At 46.7% G+C, this 20,568-nt stretch overlaps 1 protein-coding gene across 1 annotated transcript in view; it reads right to left on the bottom strand.

Moving 5' to 3' along the window:
• CCDC61 (coiled-coil domain containing 61) overlaps positions 1-11,767 on the bottom strand; it is a 29,881-nt gene extending 18,114 nt beyond the window's left edge. The window contains exons 1-3 of the mRNA XM_077455755.1: positions 11,603-11,767; positions 2,687-2,842; positions 2,492-2,574 (exon numbers count right to left, since the gene is read on the bottom strand). Of these exons, the coding sequence (XP_077311881.1) occupies positions 2,492-2,574; positions 2,687-2,834 (231 nt within the window). The 5' untranslated portion in view covers positions 2,835-2,842; positions 11,603-11,767. The remainder of the gene's footprint in view (positions 1-2,491; positions 2,575-2,686; positions 2,843-11,602) is intronic.
• Between the last annotated feature and the right edge of the window lie 8,801 nt (positions 11,768-20,568).

Genomic DNA, 20,568 nt, shown 5'->3' with positions numbered 1-20,568 from the left:
TGCCCAATCATGGATTCTGACATACCAACTTTTTTTTGATGAAGATGCAGCTGCTAGTCAAGGGCATACTCTATGGTTGTGAAACAAACCACTAGGGGGATTCAAGCTCCCAGGAAGTCTGCCTCAAATAGCATAGCCATATTCCTTTGTTGTACTACTTCTGCTGTTGCAGGAGTAAAATTATTATTTTTTTTTCTAAAAACACTTTACAATCACTTTAGCATAAATAACAAACATGTTATACCCATCTCCTCTGTGCAGTGGACAGAGCAAGCCAGGATCCTCCTCTTCTCGGGTCCCTCTTCGGCTCCCCTGGCCCCTCCCTCCTGTTGGGTGTCCCTATAACAAGCAGCTTGCTATGGGGGCACCCGAGCCGAGTCACAGCTCCCTGTAGCCATTTTAACACTGAGCTGAGCCCCGCCACTTTCTAGTCGCATTGGCTGACTGATTGACAGCAACGGAAGCCAAATGGCACCGTGCTGTCTCAGCCAATGAGGAGGGTAGTCCCAGATGGACATTCCTACAAATTTGCCTCAGGTAAGTATTAGAGGGGTGGGCTTCTGCACACAGAGGTCTTTTTATCTTAATGCATAGCATGCATTAAGATAAAAAAAAAAAAAAAAAAAAAAAATAAAAAAAAACCTTCCGACTTTACAACCCCTTTAACTAACAAATTTTACGGATTTAACATGTCCCCGAAAGTGAACTTCTCTTTTAATGCTTTCACACACCATTTGTGCATTTTTTGCACATGTTAAAATAAATAAATAAATAAATAAATAAATGTGTGCCCGAAGATTAACCTCCCTGGCGGTATGATTAGTTCTGATTTTAGGTGCTGAAAGCGGTACAATTATTTTGCATGGAAATTTGGCGTTTTATATTGTAGGCCTGCAATTCTTAGGACTAACTCTCTTAAATCTGTTCAAACCAGAGTCCAGCAGACATCCCGGGTATTATAAAATGTATAATATAATAAAAATTATTCAATAATGTAATCAAATCCAAAAACACAGAAATTTTCTCATTTGCAGAATTGTCGCTGTCATTAGATTTAGTGTTTGATGACGAATTTCCCCACAAATGGCTATCGCTCAATTCTGCAAGTGATTCTAATTTATTATGGCTGTTTTCTAGTTGGTCTAAAATCACTTTTGACATAAAAGGGACAGTTTTTGGTTGCTGTGGGCAATCTCCAAATTCCAGGCAGAAAAAAACAGTATTTATAATATAAAAGTGCATGCAGGGCACTGGACAGACCACTAGGGACAAAGGGGGTGTGTAATTGTTTTTATACAGTACTGTAATCTGTAAGATTACAGTACTGTGTGTGTTTTGTGCGTTTTTACTTTTTCGAATTTGGCGCCGATCTCCGCTCCCGTGCACTGTAACGTCGCAGGGAACGGAGCTCAGCGGCACTCTGGCACTGTGTGAATCGAGCGGAGGACAGCTCAATCACACAGCGGGGACATTGCTGGATCCAGGGGACAAGGTAAGAAACTCTCCCTGTATCCAGCGATGCAATCCCGAGTCTGGCTCTGGGTTACCGCTTATGGTACTGAAATCCCAGCCAGAGCCAGACTCGGGGTCACCACCAGGGAGGTTAAATAAACCCCTAGACATTATATATTTTCTTGAAAACAGACACCCTAGAGAATAAAATAGTGGTAGTTCCAATTTGTTTATGTCACACAATGTTACCACAAAGGTCTAGGAAAAAACAGCATTAAACACAACACACACACACACACACACACACACTAATTTTTAGGGGGCACAAAAAAACTCAATATATTACCCAATTTTTGGGTAAAATATAAAAGTCAAGTAAATAGATACCCAACATTTCAAACCATAAACATGTCAGTACCCCATATTTTCCATAGGCCGCGCTTTAAAAGCCCCCCATAGGTCATCAGTTTAGCGTCGCAAAGGAGGTCTGGTGCTAGAATTATTGCTCTCATTCCGTGTGCGGCGATATGCAACATGTGTATCGCATTTAATGATTTCAAACATAGGTGCCCTGCGTGTTTATGTTTGTACCTGTGTATATGTGGGGGGGGGGGGATTTAATGTTCTTATGGGGTAACTTTAGTTTTTTACAATTACATTTTTTTACTTTAATGAGACACGCAGGATCTAAAAGACCAGGCATATCTCCCCGTGAGCTACTGAATGTAATGTAATGTACAGTTCACTGCATCACATGTCACTTCACAATAACTAGAAAGGGAGGAGAGCAGACGTTCATCCGCTCTCCTCCTCCGCTTCTCTACCCAGCAGCACCCGCTATGGCAGGCCCGCAGATGGGCAAGTGGAGCCCGGGATACATAGCAGGAGGGGTGTGCGGAGTGTGAGGAGCATTCAGGCAGCCCAGGTGCCAGGTTGGAACTTCTGGTCGCAATAGTGACCTGGCGTCTGGGATTTGTCAAGCCCTGGGTTAAGTGACCATGCAACGCCAAAACAAAAATTATATATAAAAGTATGTTACCTGAACAAGTGCAGAATGCAGCATGTTACAAAATATTGCATACTGCTTGAAGTTTCCGGTCTTGTGAGTAAGGTCTTCAACAACTGCAAAGAAATGCAGATCAATAACCATTTACACCAAAAGGACATGGGGAAACTATAGGCAAGTGAAAACACAAGAACTTATGGATTATTGTTACATGATGATAACACTCACACTCCGCATCAAACTCGCCCCTCCACTGGTCAGTTGTGAGAGCATCTTCAACTTCTACTTCTAGGTGATCATCAGTGTTTCGGATACGCAGGATATGTTCTATGCCTCTAAACACGCATCGTGCTTCAGCTACTTCACCCTCATCCATCTTAGAGCCTGCAAAAAAAAATAAAAAAAATTAGCGATGCACCGAAATTTCGGCCGCCGAAACATATCGGCCGAAAATGCCCTTTTCGGCAATTTGCCGAAAGGGAAAAACGGCCGATAATGGAGCCGAAAATGGGGCGTGGCCTGGGTGGGGACGGGGCTCCGCCCCCCGTCCCTGGTGACGCCCATCATGGGGGTGTATAGCGCAGGAGAGCCACCTCCGCCGCCTGTTTGATCACAGCGCGGGGAACATCACAGCTTTCATTTCAATAGCTGTGTGTTCCCGGCCGCGCGCCGTCACACGCAGCCCCCCCCCTTGTCCGGGCACTTAGATAGACAGATCATCCGCAGGATTGGACGGATGATCTGTCTATGAAAGTGCCCAGACAAGGGGGAGGGGCTGCGTGTGACGGCACGCGGCCGGGAACACACAGCTATTGAAATTAAAGCTGTCATGTTCCCGGCGCTGTGATCAAACAGGCAGCGGCTCTCTTCCCTGCACACAGTGCACAGGCTGGCTGCAAAATGGCACACAGGCTGCAATTGGCTGCAATGGGGCACACTGGCTGCAATGGGGCACACTGGCTGCAATTGGCTGCAATGGGGCACACTGGCTGCAATTGGCTGCAATGGGGCACACTGGCTGCAATTGGCTGCAATGGGGCACACTGGCTGCAATGGGGCACACCTCCCGTACCATGTCCCCAGTCTCTGACCACCTCCCGTACCATGTCCCCAGTCTCTGACCACCTCCCGTACCATGTCCCCAGTCTCTGACCACCTCCCGTACCATGTCCCCAGTCTCTGACCACCTCCCGTACCATGTCCCCAGTCTCTGACCACCTCCCGTACCATGTCCCCAGTCTCTGACCACCTCCCGTACCATGTCCCCAGTCTCTGACCACCTCCCGTACCATGTCCCCAGTCTCTGACCACCTCCCGTACCATGTCCCCAGTCTCTGACCACCTCCCGTACCATGTCCCCAGTCTCTGACCACCTCCCGTACCATGTCCCCAGTCTCTGACCACCTCCCGTACCATGTCCCCAGTCTCTGACCACCTCCCGTACCATGTCCCCAGTCTCTGACCACCTCCCGTACCATGTCCCCAGTCTCTGACCACCTCCCGTACCATGTCCCCAGTCTCTGACCACCTCCCGTACCATGTCCCCAGTCTCTGACCACCTCCCGTACCATGTCCCCAGTCTCTGACCACCTCCCGTACCATGTCCCCAGTCTCTGACCACCTCCCGTACCATGTCCCCAGTCTCTGACCACCTCCCGTACCATGTCCCCAGTCTCTGACCACCTCCCGTACCATGTCCCCAGTCTCTGACCACCTCCCGTACCATGTCCCCAGTCTCTGACCACCTCCCGTACCATGTCCCCAGTCTCTGACCACCTCCCGTACCATGTCCCCAGTCTCTGACCACCTCCCGTACCATGTCCCCAGTCTCTGACCACCTCCCGTACCATGTCCCCAGTCTCTGACCACCTCCCGTACCATGTCCCCAGTCTCTGACCACCTCCCGTACCATGTCCCCAGTCTCTGACCACCTCCCGTACCATGTCCCCAGTCTCTGACCACCTCCCGTACCATGTCCCCAGTCTCTGACCACCTCCCGTACCATGTCCCCAGTCTCTGACCACCTCCCGTACCATGTCCCCAGTCTCTGACCACCTCCCGTACCATGTCCCCAGTCTCTGACCACCTCCCGTACCATGTCCCCAGTCTCTGACCACCTCCCGTACCATGTCCCCAGTCTCTGACCACCTCCCGTACCATGTCCCCAGTCTCTGACCACCTCCCGTACCATGTCCCCAGTCTCTGACCACCTCCCGTACCATGTCCCCAGTCTCTGACCACCTCCCGTACCATGTCCCCAGTCTCTGACCACCTCCCGTACCATGTCCCCAGTCTCTGACCACCTCCCGTACCATGTCCCCAGTCTCTGACCACCTCCCGTACCATGTCCCCAGTCTCTGACCACCTCCCGTACCATGTCCCCAGTCTCTGACCACCTCCCGTACCATGTCCCCAGTCTCTGACCACCTCCCGTACCATGTCCCCAGTCTCTGACCACCTCCCGTACCATGTCCCCAGTCTCTGACCACCTCCCGTACCATGTCCCCAGTCTCTGACCACCTCCCGTACCATGTCCCCAGTCTCTGACCACCTCCCGTACCATGTCCCCAGTCTCTGACCACCTCCCGTACCATGTCCCCAGTCTCTGACCACCTCCCGTACCATGTCCCCAGTCTCTGACCACCTCCCGTACCATGTCCCCAGTCTCTGACCACCTCCCGTACCATGTCCCCAGTCTCTGACCACCTCCCGTACCATGTCCCCAGTCTCTGACCACCTCCCGTACCATGTCCCCAGTCTCTGACCACCTCCCGTACCATGTCCCCAGTCTCTGACCACCTCCCGTACCATGTCCCCAGTCTCTGACCACCTCCCGTACCATGTCCCCAGTCTCTGACCACCTCCCGTACCATGTCCCCAGTCTCTGACCACCTCCCGTACCATGTCCCCAGTCTCTGACCACCTCCTGTACCATGTCCCCAGTCTCTGACCACCTCCTGTACCATGTCCCCAGTCTCTGACCACCTCCTGTACCATGTCCCCAGTTTCTGACCACCTCCCGTACCATGTCCCCAGTCTCTGACCACCTCCTGTATCATGTCCCCAGTCTCTGACCACCTCCTGTATAAAAATATTTTTTAAAAACAGTCATTTTTCAGTATCGGTGCTGTTTCGGCCTAGTGTATTTTTCATTTTCGGTATCGGTTTCGGCACCAAAAAACCCATTCGGTGCATCCCTAAAAAAAATGCCAACACATACAGAACAAAACATTTATGAGTAACAGGGTATACTGTATATCTACTGGGAAAATAACACTCTTGGGGGCGATCAAACCGTGAGCATCCCACACATGTGAGGTATCACCACGAATGTCAGATCATGGACAGTAATTCCAGCTCTAGACCTCCTCTGTACAGAGTGGTAACCTGTACAGGCTTTTAAAGGGTCGCCCATGGATAGTAAATTTGATGTCGTTTGTTGCCGTTGTGCACAATTTTAAAGAATTACATTTTGGTATCTATCATTTTGGTATCTATTTATTTACTTAGCATGACACCATCTTTTATATTTTACCAAAAAAATGGGTCATGTATTGTGTTTTTTTTTTTTTTTTCATCAACATTTTTTTTTTTAAGTGTATTTTTCCCCCCAAAAAAACTGCGTTTTGAAAAAAAGCTGCGCAAATATCGCGCGACAAAAAAAAAAAAAAAATGCAAAACCCACAATTTATTCTCTAGAGCCTCTGCTTAAATTTTTTTTTAGAAGAACCGAAGAGGGGGACAAAACCCCCAAAGTCAGAAGAAGAGGGCGGCGATGAAGAAGAAAGCCAGGCTCCACCGCTAGAAAAAGAGCTAGCAGAAGATAGCGGAGGAGTCCGGCGAGAAGACCCCCGAAGACGGAAGACCCCCGGAGCTGTGCAATAAACTATTTTATCCCTGTGTTTTTTTTTTTCACAGGTGAATGGGTAGGGGTACGTTGTACCCCATACTCATTCACATAGGGTGGGGGGTCGGTATCCGGGGGCCCCCTTATTAAAGGGGGCTCCCGGATTCCGATAAGCCCCCCGCCCGCAGACCCTGACAACCAATGGCCAGGGTTGTCGGGAAGAGGCCCTTGTCCTCATCAACATGGGAACAAGGTGCTTTGGGGTGGGGGGGCCGCGTGCCCCCCCTTCCCCAAGGCACCCCCCCATGTTGAGGGCACGTGGCCTGGTACGGCTCAGGAGGGGGGCGCACGCTCGTCCCCACCCCCTTTCCTGGCCGGCCGGGTAGCGTGCTCGGATAAGGGTCTGGTATGGATCTAATAAGCTGTCAGGTTAGTAAAACAGCGATAGCAGAACCGACTCAGTCATACAGTTTGTAGTGTTTGTACATAGATTTGAAAAACAACGCGATAAAGGAATATTCCTGAACTTTGCTTTATCTCGTGGTTACTGTGAAATTGTGCGAATGCATCAATACAGTGCATGTTATCTCAGCTTGCAGAGCTTGGATTAATTGAATGCGTTTAACAAAAAAAAAATTTTAATATTGCAGAATATACAGCCTCATGCTACATAACTAAGCTCCATTTCATGCTGAATAAACAAAATTATTAATGTTGTTTAACCACTTGCCTACTGGGCACTTAAACACCCCTCCTGCCCAGACCAATTTTCAGCTTTCGGTGCTCTCACACTTTGAATGACAATTACTCAGTCATGCAACACTGTATCCGAATGAATTTTGTCTTTTTTTTTCCCCCAACAAATAGAGCTTTCTTTTGGTGGTATTTGATCACCTCTGGGTTGTTGTTTTTTTGCGCTATAGATGAAAAAAAAAGACCAGAAATTTTGAAAAATAAAAAACGCATTTTTCTTTGTTTATGTGATAAAATTATGCAAATTATAAATTTTTCTTCATAAGTTTTGGCTACAATTTATACTGCTACATATCTTTGGTAAAAAAATAACCCAAATTAGCTGATATTATTTGGTCTTTGTGAAAGTTAGAGAGTCTACAAGCTGTGGTGCGAATCATACAAAATTGATCACATCTGATGTACTGGTGGCCTATCTCATTTCTTGTGACCCGAACATGCCAGGAAAGTACAAATACCCCCCAAATGACCCCTTTTTTGAAAGTAGATATTCCAAGGTATTTAGTAAGAGGCATTGTGAGGTTTTTGATGTTGTCATTTTTTCCCACAATTCTTTGCGAATTAAGATTTTTAATTTTTTTTTCCACAAAATTGTCATTGTAATAGGTTATTTCTCTCACATGGCATGTGTATACCACAAATTACACCCCAAAATAAATTCTGTTACTCCTCCTGAGTATTAGGATACCACATGTGTGGGACTTTTTCACAGCCTGGCCACATAGAGAGGCCCAACATGCAGGGAGCACCATCACGTGTTCTAGGAGCATAAATTACACATCTAAATTGTTGACTACCTATTACACTTTTGAAGGCCCTGGAGCACCAGGACAATGACACATGGCACTGATGACAAAGATGACAGATGCCACTTATACAGGGCACTGATGACAGATGGCACTAATACGTGGCACTGATGACACGTGACACTATCACGTGGCACTGGGGACAGGTGGCACTTTATTTTATTTTTTTTAAACTTACGGCCGCTGCAGCCGTTCATCTCTCCCCCCTCACACGCTGTCTGTGTGAGGAGGGAGAGCAGCGCTGAGAGATGATCTCCTATGTTTACATAGGAGATCATCTCTCATTGGACACGCCGATTGCGCTGTAAATCGGCCTGTGATTGGCCGTTTACAGCGATCTGTGACTGGCTGTATCCAAGGGACACGGCCAGCACAGAACTTCCCTGATGAGCGATCTCAGAAGCGCACATTGCGGAAGTAAATAGGGGGACGTCCAGGGACGCCCTCCCGGCAGGAAACGCCCGCGCTGTAGCCGTCTTTCGGCTATAGCGTGGGCGGGAAGTGGTTAAATAGAAAAATATCTTTAGATTTTTACTCCAAAAGCATTTTATTAACATGAATATGATAAAAAAAAAAATAATAAATCGGAAAAATGTAAATAAAAAAAAAATCAGATTTAAATCAAAATAATTTTTTTTTTTTTTTAAATCATTGATTTATATCCACCCCAATATAAAAATATACTATACATGGAATTCTTCTTTAGTCTTTGTGACTGGCTGGCTCTCCAGTAGAAATACAAAATGTTTGCCTGTAGCTCAGCAGATCTGGCAGCAATAACAGCATTTTGTTTGCATCAAAGCTCTAGGAAGTAACTTTCTATTTTCATCAAAGCAGGGGGTGAGGGATAAGGGATTTGATTTGTAATTTAGGCCTGATTCACACCTATGCATTTTTAGTGATTTTTGCACTACAGAACGTGTTCCATAGGAAACCATGTTAAATGGACTGTAGTGAAAATCTGCAAAATGCAAAAGGCACTAAAACTGCATAGATGTGAATCCAGCCTTAAAGTTTCCTTTAGTTTCAATTGCAGTCAATAAAAAGACTATAGGCTCAATTCACTAATCTATCATGCAAGTGTTATTTCCCACGATGACTTATTTTTAGCTCTCATGGCTGGAAATAAATGACTGTTATGGCACATACCGAAGAAATTGTGAATAGTGCCTAGTGCCTGGAGTATATTATATCTCCGTTATTCATCATCCTAAATAGATACAAAATCATCAACTTCAGGAACTACTAACACTGTCCAATGTGTTTGCTCATGCAAATGGCACAGGAATATTATCAGCGTTAGCAGCAGCTACAACTCACCACATGTAAGATGTGCAGCCACCATAAACCTCTGCAACAAATCACTTGCTTCTCCTGGTCCCACCTCTGCCATACACAGTAGTGACTGGCAAGTGGAACCAATGCAGAAGTAGGCAACTTGCACTCCTGGAAGTGCCAGGGATGCTCAATGTTCTTTGGATGGCTTATCTTACCAAGAGCTTTTATTACAAGTCCGCAAATTCCCATGAACTTGATTGCATAGTACAGATGAGCATTTTCTGGCTTCTTTGCATTTCTTTATTTGCAGCAGGCCCTACCGAGATCTCCTCAGGTAGCAGGCAAATGAAGCCCATGACCAGGGTGGATATAAATCAAAACAAAATCAGATTTTTTTTTATTCAGCATGAAATGGAGCTTAGTTATGTAGCATGAGGCTGCAATATTTACATTTTTGGGTATTCAATGAATCCAAGCTCTGCAAGCTGAGATAGCATCAATGCAGTGCATGGTTTCACACAATGTCACAGTAACCACGAGATAAAACAAAGTTCAGGAATAATTGTTTTATCCCATTGTTTTGCATCACCAGCCGTCCCATTAAAGTGAATGGGACTGTCGGTGAGTCAACAGCAGGTCAGAGGAGGAGCCGCTGCAGGACAGAGGTGACAGTTGCTCTTTAAAAAAAAAATATATATATATGATTTAAAACGACTTGATTTAAATCAAATCCTCCCTGCTGCACACAAGAGACTTTATCTTAATGCATAGAATAAATGCTTTTAAAATCACTTTAACCACTTAAGGACCTGAAGGATTTGCCCCCTTAATGACCAGGCCATTTTATGCGATATGGCACCGCATCGCTTTAACTGACAATTGCGCAGCCATGTGACGGTGTACCCAAACAAAAACGTATCTCTCTTTTGGTTTATTCATTTTATTTTTTTTCGCTATCGAAAACAAAAAAAAAAAAAAAAGCAACAACTTTGAAAAAAAAAAAAAAATGTTTTTTTACTTTTTTATTTAATAAATATCCAAAAAAAAATTATAAGAACAAAACAAATTTCTTTATCAGTTTAGGCCAATATGTATTCTTCTACATATTTGACAAAAAAAAAAATCTCGTAATAACTGTATATTAATTGGTTTACCCAAAAGTTATAGCGTCTACAAGATAGGGGATAGACTTATGGCATTTTTATTATTATTTTCTTTTTTTTTTTACTAGTAATGGCGGCGATCTGCAATTTTTTGCGGGACATTGCGGCAGACAGACTAGACACTTTTGTACACTTTTTTGGGACCAGTGACATTTATACAGCGATCAGAGCTAAAAATATGCACTGTATAAATGTCACTGATAAGGAAGGGGTTAACACTAGGGGGCGATCAAGAGCTTAAAGTGGAGTTCCACCCAAAAATGGAACTTACGCTTTTTAAGTGATTTGACCCCCTGACCTGTCTGACCGCACCCAGCTCCCACTTCCTCCACGGCGTCGGAAGGAAGTTCACCTCTCCCCATTCCCTTCCTGCAATCTTCTGGGATACGTCACAGGTCCCAGAAGACGGCCCAACCATTCACAGCGAGAGAGAGAGCTGTTCCTAATCACTAGGGATGAGCTCAGGCGTGTTCGCATGGAACATGTGCAGAGCCCGCCAGGAAGTCAGCGCAGCACTAATCACAGGCAGCGAGACATTGCCCCTCCCACTCTCTGTGATGTGATTGCAGGTGGCTGTCAGACATTGCAGTGCCCACCAAACGCATCAGCTCCTGCGTCATGGGCACGCGCCCCCCTATTGCTCTTAAATCGGCCAACATACACCTACGGCGATTTGTGCAGCCGTGCCAACCTGCCGCAGTATAATGACCTCAGCAAGCGGTTAAGTCCATACAAAATGAATAAGCTCATATTGCACTACAAAGAATCGCAAGCAAGATTTGAACAGGATTGCGGTGTGATTTCCTGTCTGAATCGCATGCAGTTCCCTGCCTCGCTCCTGTGTGAACCAAGGTGATCATTGTGCTTGGGCTCATATGAGACAGCAAAGGCATGGGAGCCTTTACATGAGCACACGTGCAAATACACGCTAACGGCACAGATACCGGTGCAATCCTGGTTTTGCATATTGAAGCCGATCGGTTGTCACGCACAGCTGCACCCACTTTTAGTGAATTCTCCTCATTGTCTCAGGAAGTAGTGAAACCAGGGGATCACAACGACTGCCAGGCAACCAACAGTTGGCAAGGTCTTGACCTGCAATGGTAGCCTCCATATTCCCCTCAGCATTGCCATGAATAGGTCAGCATGGGATTTGTAGTTCTTTAGGCTGCAGAAGGCTTATAGGCCAGTCTATTCAGTCACAGTTCACCTGCCAAGGACTAATACAAGCAGATACCTGCAACAGTCACAACACAGACTATGTATTAATAAAAACCAGCAAAGCCCCATTACTCACCTCCTCTCTTCCTCTTCCTGTACCAACTATCCTTCGGTCAGTTAAACCGCCGGTATCCCCAACAACACCGCCCTCTATTCCCATTGGGCTACCTACAAAGCTTCCGCCCTTCCATTGGTCTTTCTGTACGCAAGTCACCCAACTTCCTGCGACTTTTTTCGCTGCTGCTCCCTGATTGGTGAAGATTCCTGTCAGTCACAGTTTCCACAACAGCTTTAGTAGGAAATACTAAGGATTGGTTGGCGAAGCATTGTTGGCTTGGTAACCGTAGGGCCCCTCCCACTTCCAAATGACATGTGCACGCTGAATGTTAGCGTAGAGGTGGTGTTCCCGGTGAGAAGCGGAAGTCCCTGTAGCCGTTCATTCTCCTTGGAGACAGAACAGTAGATGAGATCGGATTCTCTGTCAATGGTCATCGGGGGGGGGGGGGGGGGGGGGTATTAACGCACTCCCCCTCACTTCCTGTTCAGGTGACAACTAAATCAGTTCATGGTTTTCTTTGTGTCTTGCTGATAATGGTGGTCACCAAGGCAACTAGTGAGGATGAGACCCTACCCAGAGGGTACAGCTATGAAGACCTGACTGACCCCCCTTCTCTATAAAATGAACGTATGCCCAGTGTGGTCAGTTAATTTAGCCTTACCCAGCAGCATGCCACAGTGCACTACCCTGCTTTGTGTTCCCCATTTACATGGTAGCTTCTTCAAGCATTTTTAACCACTTAAAGTGGTTGTAAACCCTTACAAACCACTTTGACCTACAGGTAAGCCTAGATTAAGGCTTACCTGTAGGTCCAAGAAATATCTCCCAAAGCTATACGGTTTAGGAGATATTTGCCCGAAGACGGGCACCGCTATCTACGGCGCATGTGCCGTACACAGCGGCGCACTGAGTGGGGCATTGTTGATGACGGCAATGCCGCGAGTCTCTGCTCCCGTGCGCATGCGCGGGAGTGACGTCATCGCTGCTCCGGCGAATCACAGCGCCGGAGCAGCGAGACCCACCAAGAAGATGGACGCTCGGAACTACAAGGGACAGCGGTGACTTCGCCGGCTCCTGTGTCAGGTAAGTGACACATAATGGACTACTATGCGATGCATAGTAGTCCATTATGCTTTGCCTTTACAGGGAATGAAAGAGGAAGTAAACCCATCAGGGTTTACTTCCTCTTTAAGTACTGGGCATCTTTTCGAGATTTGTTTACAAGTTAAAAAAAAAATTTGTGTTAGAAAATCACTTAGAACCCCCAAACATTATACATTTTTTTCTAACACCCTAGAGAATAAAATGGCGGTCATTGCAATACTTTCTGTCACATCGTGGAAAAAATACACTTTTTTAAATTAAATAAGACAACAGTTAAAGTAGTGTTGCTACTGAAAAATAATTTAAAATTATTTTTAAAAAAAAATAATAATAATTGGAATTTTTATTTTTTTTTACTCATCTCTAAATGCCCGTTGCTAGGGGGTCCCTCGTAGTCTGCCTTCTTCCTTGCCCGGGCTGGTGACATCAATTCCCCTCATGCCGCACTGTCATCTGGGACTTGTCACGTGTCCCAGATGACTGTGCGGCGTATCAATGCGCCCTGCGCTGCTCGCACATTTACAGTGGGTGCCCAGCTGTGAAGTCACAGCCGGGTGCCCACAGTAAGGATGACGGCGCCGTGAGCGGAGCGGGGAATGAGGGGGGGCTTCGTTCCCCCGCATCACTGGACCCTGGGACAGGTAAGTGTCCAATTATTAAAAATCAGCAGCTGCAGTATTTGTAGCTGCTGACTTATTTTTTTTTAGGGGGCACCCCACTTTAAGTTAGACCAATTTTTTTTTTTATACTGTGAAAGATAATGTTACGCCAAGTAAATTGATGCCCAACATGTCACGCTTCAAAATTGCGCCCGCTCATGGAATGACGACAAAAAATCTCAATAGGCGACATTTAAAAGAAATCTACACGTTGCATGTTTTGAGTTACAGAGGAGGTCTAGGGCTGGAATTATTGCTCTCGCTCTACCGATCGCAGCGATATCTCATGTGTGGTTTGAACACCGTTTTCCTTCGTGTACGTGAGCTCGGCGGGACGGGTCACATTAAAAAATATTATTTTTTTCTTATTTATTTTACCTTTTATTTTTACACTGTTCTTTTATAAAAAAAAAAAAAAAAACTGTCACTTTTATTCCTATTACAAGGAATGTAAACATCCCTTGTAATAAAAAAAAAAAGAAAAGCATGACAGGACCTCTTAAATATGAGATATGGGGTCAAAAGGACCTCACATCTCACACTTGCACTAAAATGCAATTAAAAAAGAAAAAAAAAATTGTCATTTAAAAAAAATGGCCCTTTAAGAGCTATGGGCGGAAGTGACGCTTTGATGTCTCTTCTGCCCTGCAATGATTTGGAGATGGGTGGCCATCTTCCTCTCCTATCTCAATGCTAAGGAAGGAGCAACATCCGATCTCCGCTGCTGATGGTAAGCGGCGGAGGGCACCGAAGCATGGCGGGGGGGGGCTTCTCCCGCCAGCGAAAAAATTGATCTCACGGCGAATCTGTGAGAGACCACTTTTATCTGAAAGCGGACCGCTGGTCGAAAAAGAGGATACTTGGGTTATGGCCGCTTGATTTCAATGGGGAGCAGCGGTGGAGGAGCGGTAAACACACTCCAAAGAAGCTGCTGGCAGGACTTTTTTTCTGACGTCCTGCCAGCGCACCGCTATAGTGTGAAAGCCCTCGGGCTTTCACACTACACACAATGGTGCAGCTTCTTTAGGGCGGATTGCAGGTGCTATTTATAACGCTATAGCGCCTGCAAAACGCCCTGGTGTGAAAGGGGTGTAAGACTTCACATCTCTCCTTCAGGCTGGAAAGCCTGAAATAAAAAAATAAAAAAAAAACAGGACGATCTCGGCTTTCCTGCCAAGTGGCAGGAAATATGGCAGTCTTTGCAATTGCCGGGCATGACATCATAACGTCAGGCCCAGACCTCCAAGAGTCATAGAGGTGACGGGAGGACCATCTGTTCCCTGGTCAACTCCGGCACCGGTGGAAGCACTGGGTGGGCGGCGCATCCCCTCCCGCCGCCCGTAAGAACAATCAAGTGGCTGAACTGCTGCTATGATTGTTCTTACGGTGCAGGGAATTGCCAGCTGAAGAGATTGATACCGGGTTGATGCCTGTATGTGCAGGCATCATCCTGGTATAACCACTGAATCGGGAGGACGTCCATGTACGCCCTCTCAGGGAGAAGTGGTTAAATTTGAATGGCCTGCAAATTGCACTGGAACGCGCAAAACGTACTTCATGCGCTACTTGTATTAAACATACTGCATCTTTGGGGGGGGGGGGGGGGATGTTAACCATGTATTGGCACTCGCAGCAGTTTGCAGCAGGGTTGATTTACTAAGCCCCAGTTCACACTGCCACGACTTAAGCTTTTAAAGTCACATGACAAGTAGCCCCCCCCTATTAACGACGGTGGAACCCTTCTAATTGGTGCGATTCAAGTCGCTCCGACTTAGAAATAGGTTCTTGCACTACTTTTGCTGCAACTTCAACGCGACTTGTATTGACTTCTGTTAAAAAAAAAGTTGCATGCAAGCCATGACAAAGTCGTGCAGGGGTGTCGGATTGAAAGTCACAGCTGTGTGAACAAGGGCTTAAGCTAGAGCGTGCAAAATCGAATGCAGCTCTGCATAGAAACCAATCAGCTTCCAGGTTTTAGCCCTAGTTCACATTGAAACGATTTGTCGTGCGACAATTCGCGGCCTATTGCCGGAATTGGCACCGTTCCAATGGGTGCAATGCCGCACCGATTTGCAAAAGTAGTTCCTGCACTATTTTTGCCAATTTCAGGTGCGCCTTTAATAGACCTCTATGCATGAGGCTGGGTTCAAATTTATGCGAATTGGATGCAGGTTTCTCCGTATCCAATTTGCATAGCGGGAGATTGTGACCGGGTCTCTATGGAGCCGGGTTCACACATCTCCGCAGCGGTTCTAGTGCGAATTGCACAGGAGTCCTGTGCGTCTTTTGGTCCATTTCAGGTCTGAATTTAGCCCAAAATTTGGCCTGAAATCAACACCTGAAGCGGTGAATGGAGACACAATGGCCTCCTGCTGCGAGGCGCTGCGTGTTCCTGGGTGATCCCAGGCCTAAAGCTGCACAGATGTCTTTCAAGTCGCAACCAAAGTTGCATTGACACGTGGCTTTGAAATTGTGGGGCTTATTGTCAAAGCTTAATTGAACAAGCTTAAGTTAGAAGCTGATCGGCTACCATGCACAACTGTACCAGATTTTGTATTCTCCAGTTTTAGTAAATCAACCCCAAAATGTTTTGAACGCAGTGCAGGAAATGTGCAAGGAATGCGCCTATCTCGCACAGCGTTCTGGTGTGAACCAGCCCTTAGGCTGTTAAAAAAAAAAAAACACCAAAAATGCACCTTCCTCAATGAAATCAATGAAAATTGCATCAATAATGCACTCACATTATGTGTTCTCTGTGCAGTACTCAGGTGTGAACGGCACCATTGAATATAATGGGAATCTTGATGTTGAACGTTGAGACACTTTAGGAAAGGCACTTCAAATGCTTAGGGGTGATCTGGACAAAGGATCAGGGGCAGTTTTGTTGTGATGAGGTGCCTTAGAGCCCTACCCTGGGTAAAACACTACCCCCTCCCATCACTCAATCCCACTACCTTCTAGCTCAGGGGTGTCAAGCTCCATTTCACCACTGGCCACATCAGCAGTATGGATGCCCTTAAAGGGTCGGTTGTGTCTGGTGTGCGATATGTACAAAGTGCAGAGTTCAGGCATGCGCTGTGTACAGATGGCAGGTTTTAGGGGTGTGGTACGTGCAGGGTTCAGGAGTATGTTACTTACAAAGTTCAGGGATGCGCTGTCTACAGAGTTCAGGAGTGCATTATGTACAGAGTTCAGGTATGTACAGAGGGCAGGGCTTAGAGGTGTGGTGCGCACAGAGGGCAGGGCTTAGAGGTGTGGTGCGCACAGAGGGCAGGGCTTAGAGGTGTGGTGCGCACAGAGGGCAGGGCTTAGAGGGGCGGTGCGCACAGAGGGCAGGTCTTAGGGGTGTGCTCTGTACAGAGGGCAGGGCTTAGGGATGTGCTGTGTACAAAGGGCAGGGTTTAGGAGTGTGTTGCGTACAAAGTTCAGGTGTGCGCTGTGTACAGAGTGTGGGGTGTGCAACCCCAAACATCAACCCCCCCCCTCCCCGAGCTTCCTTGCATCTCCCTCTGCTACCTGACCTGACTCTATTCCCTGTGTAGGCATTGTGCCTTGCAGGGAGATCATTCTCTCTTTGAAGATCTGTTGCTGCCAGATTTGACCTGCATGCCTTGTGCTTCACATATGTGTTCTAGCTGATTGCTGGAATAGGAAAAAACTTTCAGGTCCTGATCCTTCTTCTTCCTCCAGGTTCTTCTGGTGGAGTTCTTTTTCAGGTGTTCACATCACTGGCTGTGTGAGGTGGAAACTTCTTATTGGCTGTCCAGTGGGGAGTACTTCCAGGAGCCAGAAGAGGAGTGATTTAATTGCGCGGGAATGGTAGAGTACTGGGACAACAAGGATTACATTGCAGCAGCAGAAAATGGCACTGGGAAGGGACCAGATGGGTGACTTAGGTGAGTAAATCCTCCTTCAGCAGGTAAGACAAAGAAATAGCTTTACATGATGGGTTAGAAGGGGGTGGGGGAGAGGGACCAAGCTGAAGTTTGAAGCTGACTGGTTTCTGTGCTTTTAGTTTTGGGTTTTAGTAAATGAACCCCTCTGGGTGCACATAGGTGCTGACTGGGAGTGTGCACATAAAGTTGGCTCCGTGGGTCCCTGTAAGGCAGGGGTGCCCAACCTATTGAAGAGCGAGGGCCACTTAAGCGGCTTAGTAACCAGTTTGCGGCCACAATGAGCAGATGACAGTTCTGTGTCCACTTTGCGTATGCAAAACGGACATAGACACAGCCCACTCTACTCTATGGGCCCTCTCATCTGATCAAATGGAAGGGGACAGATCCACTTTACGTTTTTTTAGCAGATTGGGTTGGAAGGAGGCAGGTGTAAACAGACACAAGTCTGTTTACATCTGCCGCTCCATAGAGGTGAATGGGGTCTGATTGGGTCAGACAGATCATGTTAAAGGGGCCCAAGGCTACTTTTACACTGATGGTCTGCGGTCTACCCGCACCTGTGGCTTTCCTGCAGGTTAGCTGTATTTTGCCATAGGACTCTATCATATCCTGCAGGTGTGATGCACTTTCTGAAAGTGCACCAAATCCACAGGTAAAACCAGAAGTCTATGGCTCAGTGCAGGTAAGCTGCAGGTACACTGTGCTACACCTGCGGATTAGTTTAAAAGCAGCCCAGTAAGCACAGCAGAACAGATATGTCCAGATATACTGTGATTTTAGTAATAAACTTGGTGTCCCAGGCAGAGGGCATTTGGTATCACTCCACCTATGACAGGAGCCTTGTTTCCTCTACCACTGGCTTCATTCACAACACTGATGCTCTGGCATGGCGGGTAGACAACCTGCAATCTGGGCTTGCCAACCCGCCAGCCCAGAGCGGGAGGTCGCGGGCCACATCAGAGGGCTCCGCGGGCAACTGGTTGGGCACCCGTGCTGTAAGGGTTTGAGGCCCCCAAAAAACTGGACCCTGGGATAAGAGAATTTGAGAGATGGAAAGCAAAGCAAGGCTCAAATAGAAAAACATAATCAATAGTGGTAAGAAGCACTGTAAGCTTTTTACATTTATGGGTTTAAAGTGGTTGTAAAGGCATAAGGTTTTTTTTATCTTCATGCATTCTATGCATGACGGTAAAAACCTTCTGTGTGCAGCAGCTCCCTCTAATAATTACTTGAGCCCCTTCTCGATCCAGCAATGTTCACAAGAGCCTTGACTCTCTGGTAACTCACACTCCTAATTGGCTTTTGGCAGCAGAGGGAGCCATGGACTCCCACTGCTGGAAATCACAGCCAGTGAGCCAGTCAAACGGAGGGAGCAGGGCCGAGCCACGGCTTGGGTGCCCCCAGAGCAAGCTGCTTGCCGTGGGGGCAGCTGGCAGGAGCGAGGGGCCAGAATAGTTGGCGTGGGACCCGAGAAGAGGAGGATGGGGCTGCTCTGTGCAAAACCATTTCACTGAGCAGGTAAGTACAACGTTTGTTATTTTAGAAAAATTAAGCTTTGGTATTACTTTAACTTTAAGGGCTCATTTACTCCAGATGCAGTCAACTGCATTTTTAAATGCAGCAAAAACACAGTACAAATCCATATTCAAAGAAAAATTTATGTATTCAAATAATTGCGTTTAAATGCAACTTAGTAAAAATTATTCCAAAAATGCATGCAAATGCACTGAAAACGTGAACAAATGCGCATGCAGAAACACACAGTGAACACAGAAATTGTGGTATAAATGAGTCCTAACACAACATACTGAGTAAGGCTACTTTCACACTGAAGCGCCACTAAAACAGAGATAAAGCGACGGTTGTTTTAGTGGCACTTTTGTACTAGCGGGCCTTTTTTTATTTTGTTTTTTGTTTTTTTATTTTTTATAGGTCTCGTGACAACAGGACCTTAACATAAAAAAATGAAAAAAGACCAGCTTTGCGGTGCTTTGGAAGCGCTGCCCATTCATTTCAGTTGGCAGGGGCATTTTGGGAGCGCTATTTATATTTAAAGATGCTGCTTGTGGGTCTTTTTCTAACGTCCCGCAAGCGCATCGCCCCAGTGTGAAAGCACTCATTGAAGTGAATGGGAGGCAGCTTTCAGTCACTTTACAGGTGCTATTTCTTGCGCTAAAATGCCTGAAAACTGCCTCAGCGTGAAAGAGGTCTAACTTGCATTACTTGCTCACTGGAGGATTTACCCTCCTTCAGAACCAGGCCATTTTTTTGCCGTTTGGCACTGCGTTAGTTTAACTGACAATTACGCGGTCATGCAACGCCATACATAAATTAAATGTATATAATTTTTTTTCCCACAAATAGTTTTCTTTTGGTGGTATTTGATCACCATTGTGTGTGTGTGTGCGTGTATTTCTTTTTTTTGCACTATAAACAAAAAAAGACCAACGATTTTGAAAATCGATCTGCTGTAAAACATATCCAATAAAAAAACGTAAAAAAATAAAATTTCTTCATAAATTTACGGCAAAATGTATTCTGCTACATGTTTTTGGTAAAAAATAAAAAATCTCAATAAGCATATATTGGTTTGCACAAAAGTTATAGCATCTACAAACTATGGTTTATATACTGGAATAATTTTTTCTCATATCGTCTTCCAGGACAGCCTTTGAGATATAGGGCTCCTCCCTCCGGGACAGGAAACACGTCAAGCCAATTAAATAAAAGGTGTGGTCCTCCAGGCCCTCCTCAGTTTTTGTGTTTCCTGCCGGACGGGAAGGAGCACGTCTTGGAACTGGTAAGGGGAGCTCCTTCTCAGGGGTTTTGCCTGGGGAGAGCGCCTTGATGGACCTGGCCCTTAGCACCCCTCGGTCCGAACGAAGGGAGGAGAGGGTAGCTTTCAGTCCCCGCTGCCATTTAAACGTTCGGAGAGAACGGGACCCCGATACGCGGCAATCTCCCCCTCGGAGCGCTAACCGCTCGTACCTGTCGGTCGGAGGCGGCGGGAGACGTTCGCTCTACCGACCGGCGTTCGGGTACTGTGAGCGGTGCGTTCGTAAGGAACGCACGGCGTCGGGGCGGAGTTTTTGCGCTCTGGCGTACGGAAGTGGGAGAGACGCACTTCCGCCGGATTCGCGTCATCAGGGGGCGCAGCAGGACCCGTTCCAGTCCTTTGGGCGCGGCGGTGTGACTACAGGGTTGCCTGGAGCAGTGTGAAGGCTCAGAGAGACTGAGTGATACACAGGAACCATGGAGAGTGCGGTTGTGCAGGTGGACTCCGGTTCAACAGGCTCCAGTACCTCTCAGGTAAGCTTGGTGAGGG

Source organism: Lithobates pipiens, unplaced genomic scaffold, assembly GCF_037356315.1.
Source record: "Lithobates pipiens isolate NorthernLeopardFrog02 unplaced genomic scaffold, aLitPip1_a1.2 Scaffold_1, whole genome shotgun sequence".
Taxonomy (NCBI): domain Eukaryota; kingdom Metazoa; phylum Chordata; class Amphibia; order Anura; family Ranidae; genus Lithobates; species Lithobates pipiens.
Note: the sequence above shows the minus strand (reverse complement) of the source record. Positions and strands in the feature narration are given on the sequence as shown.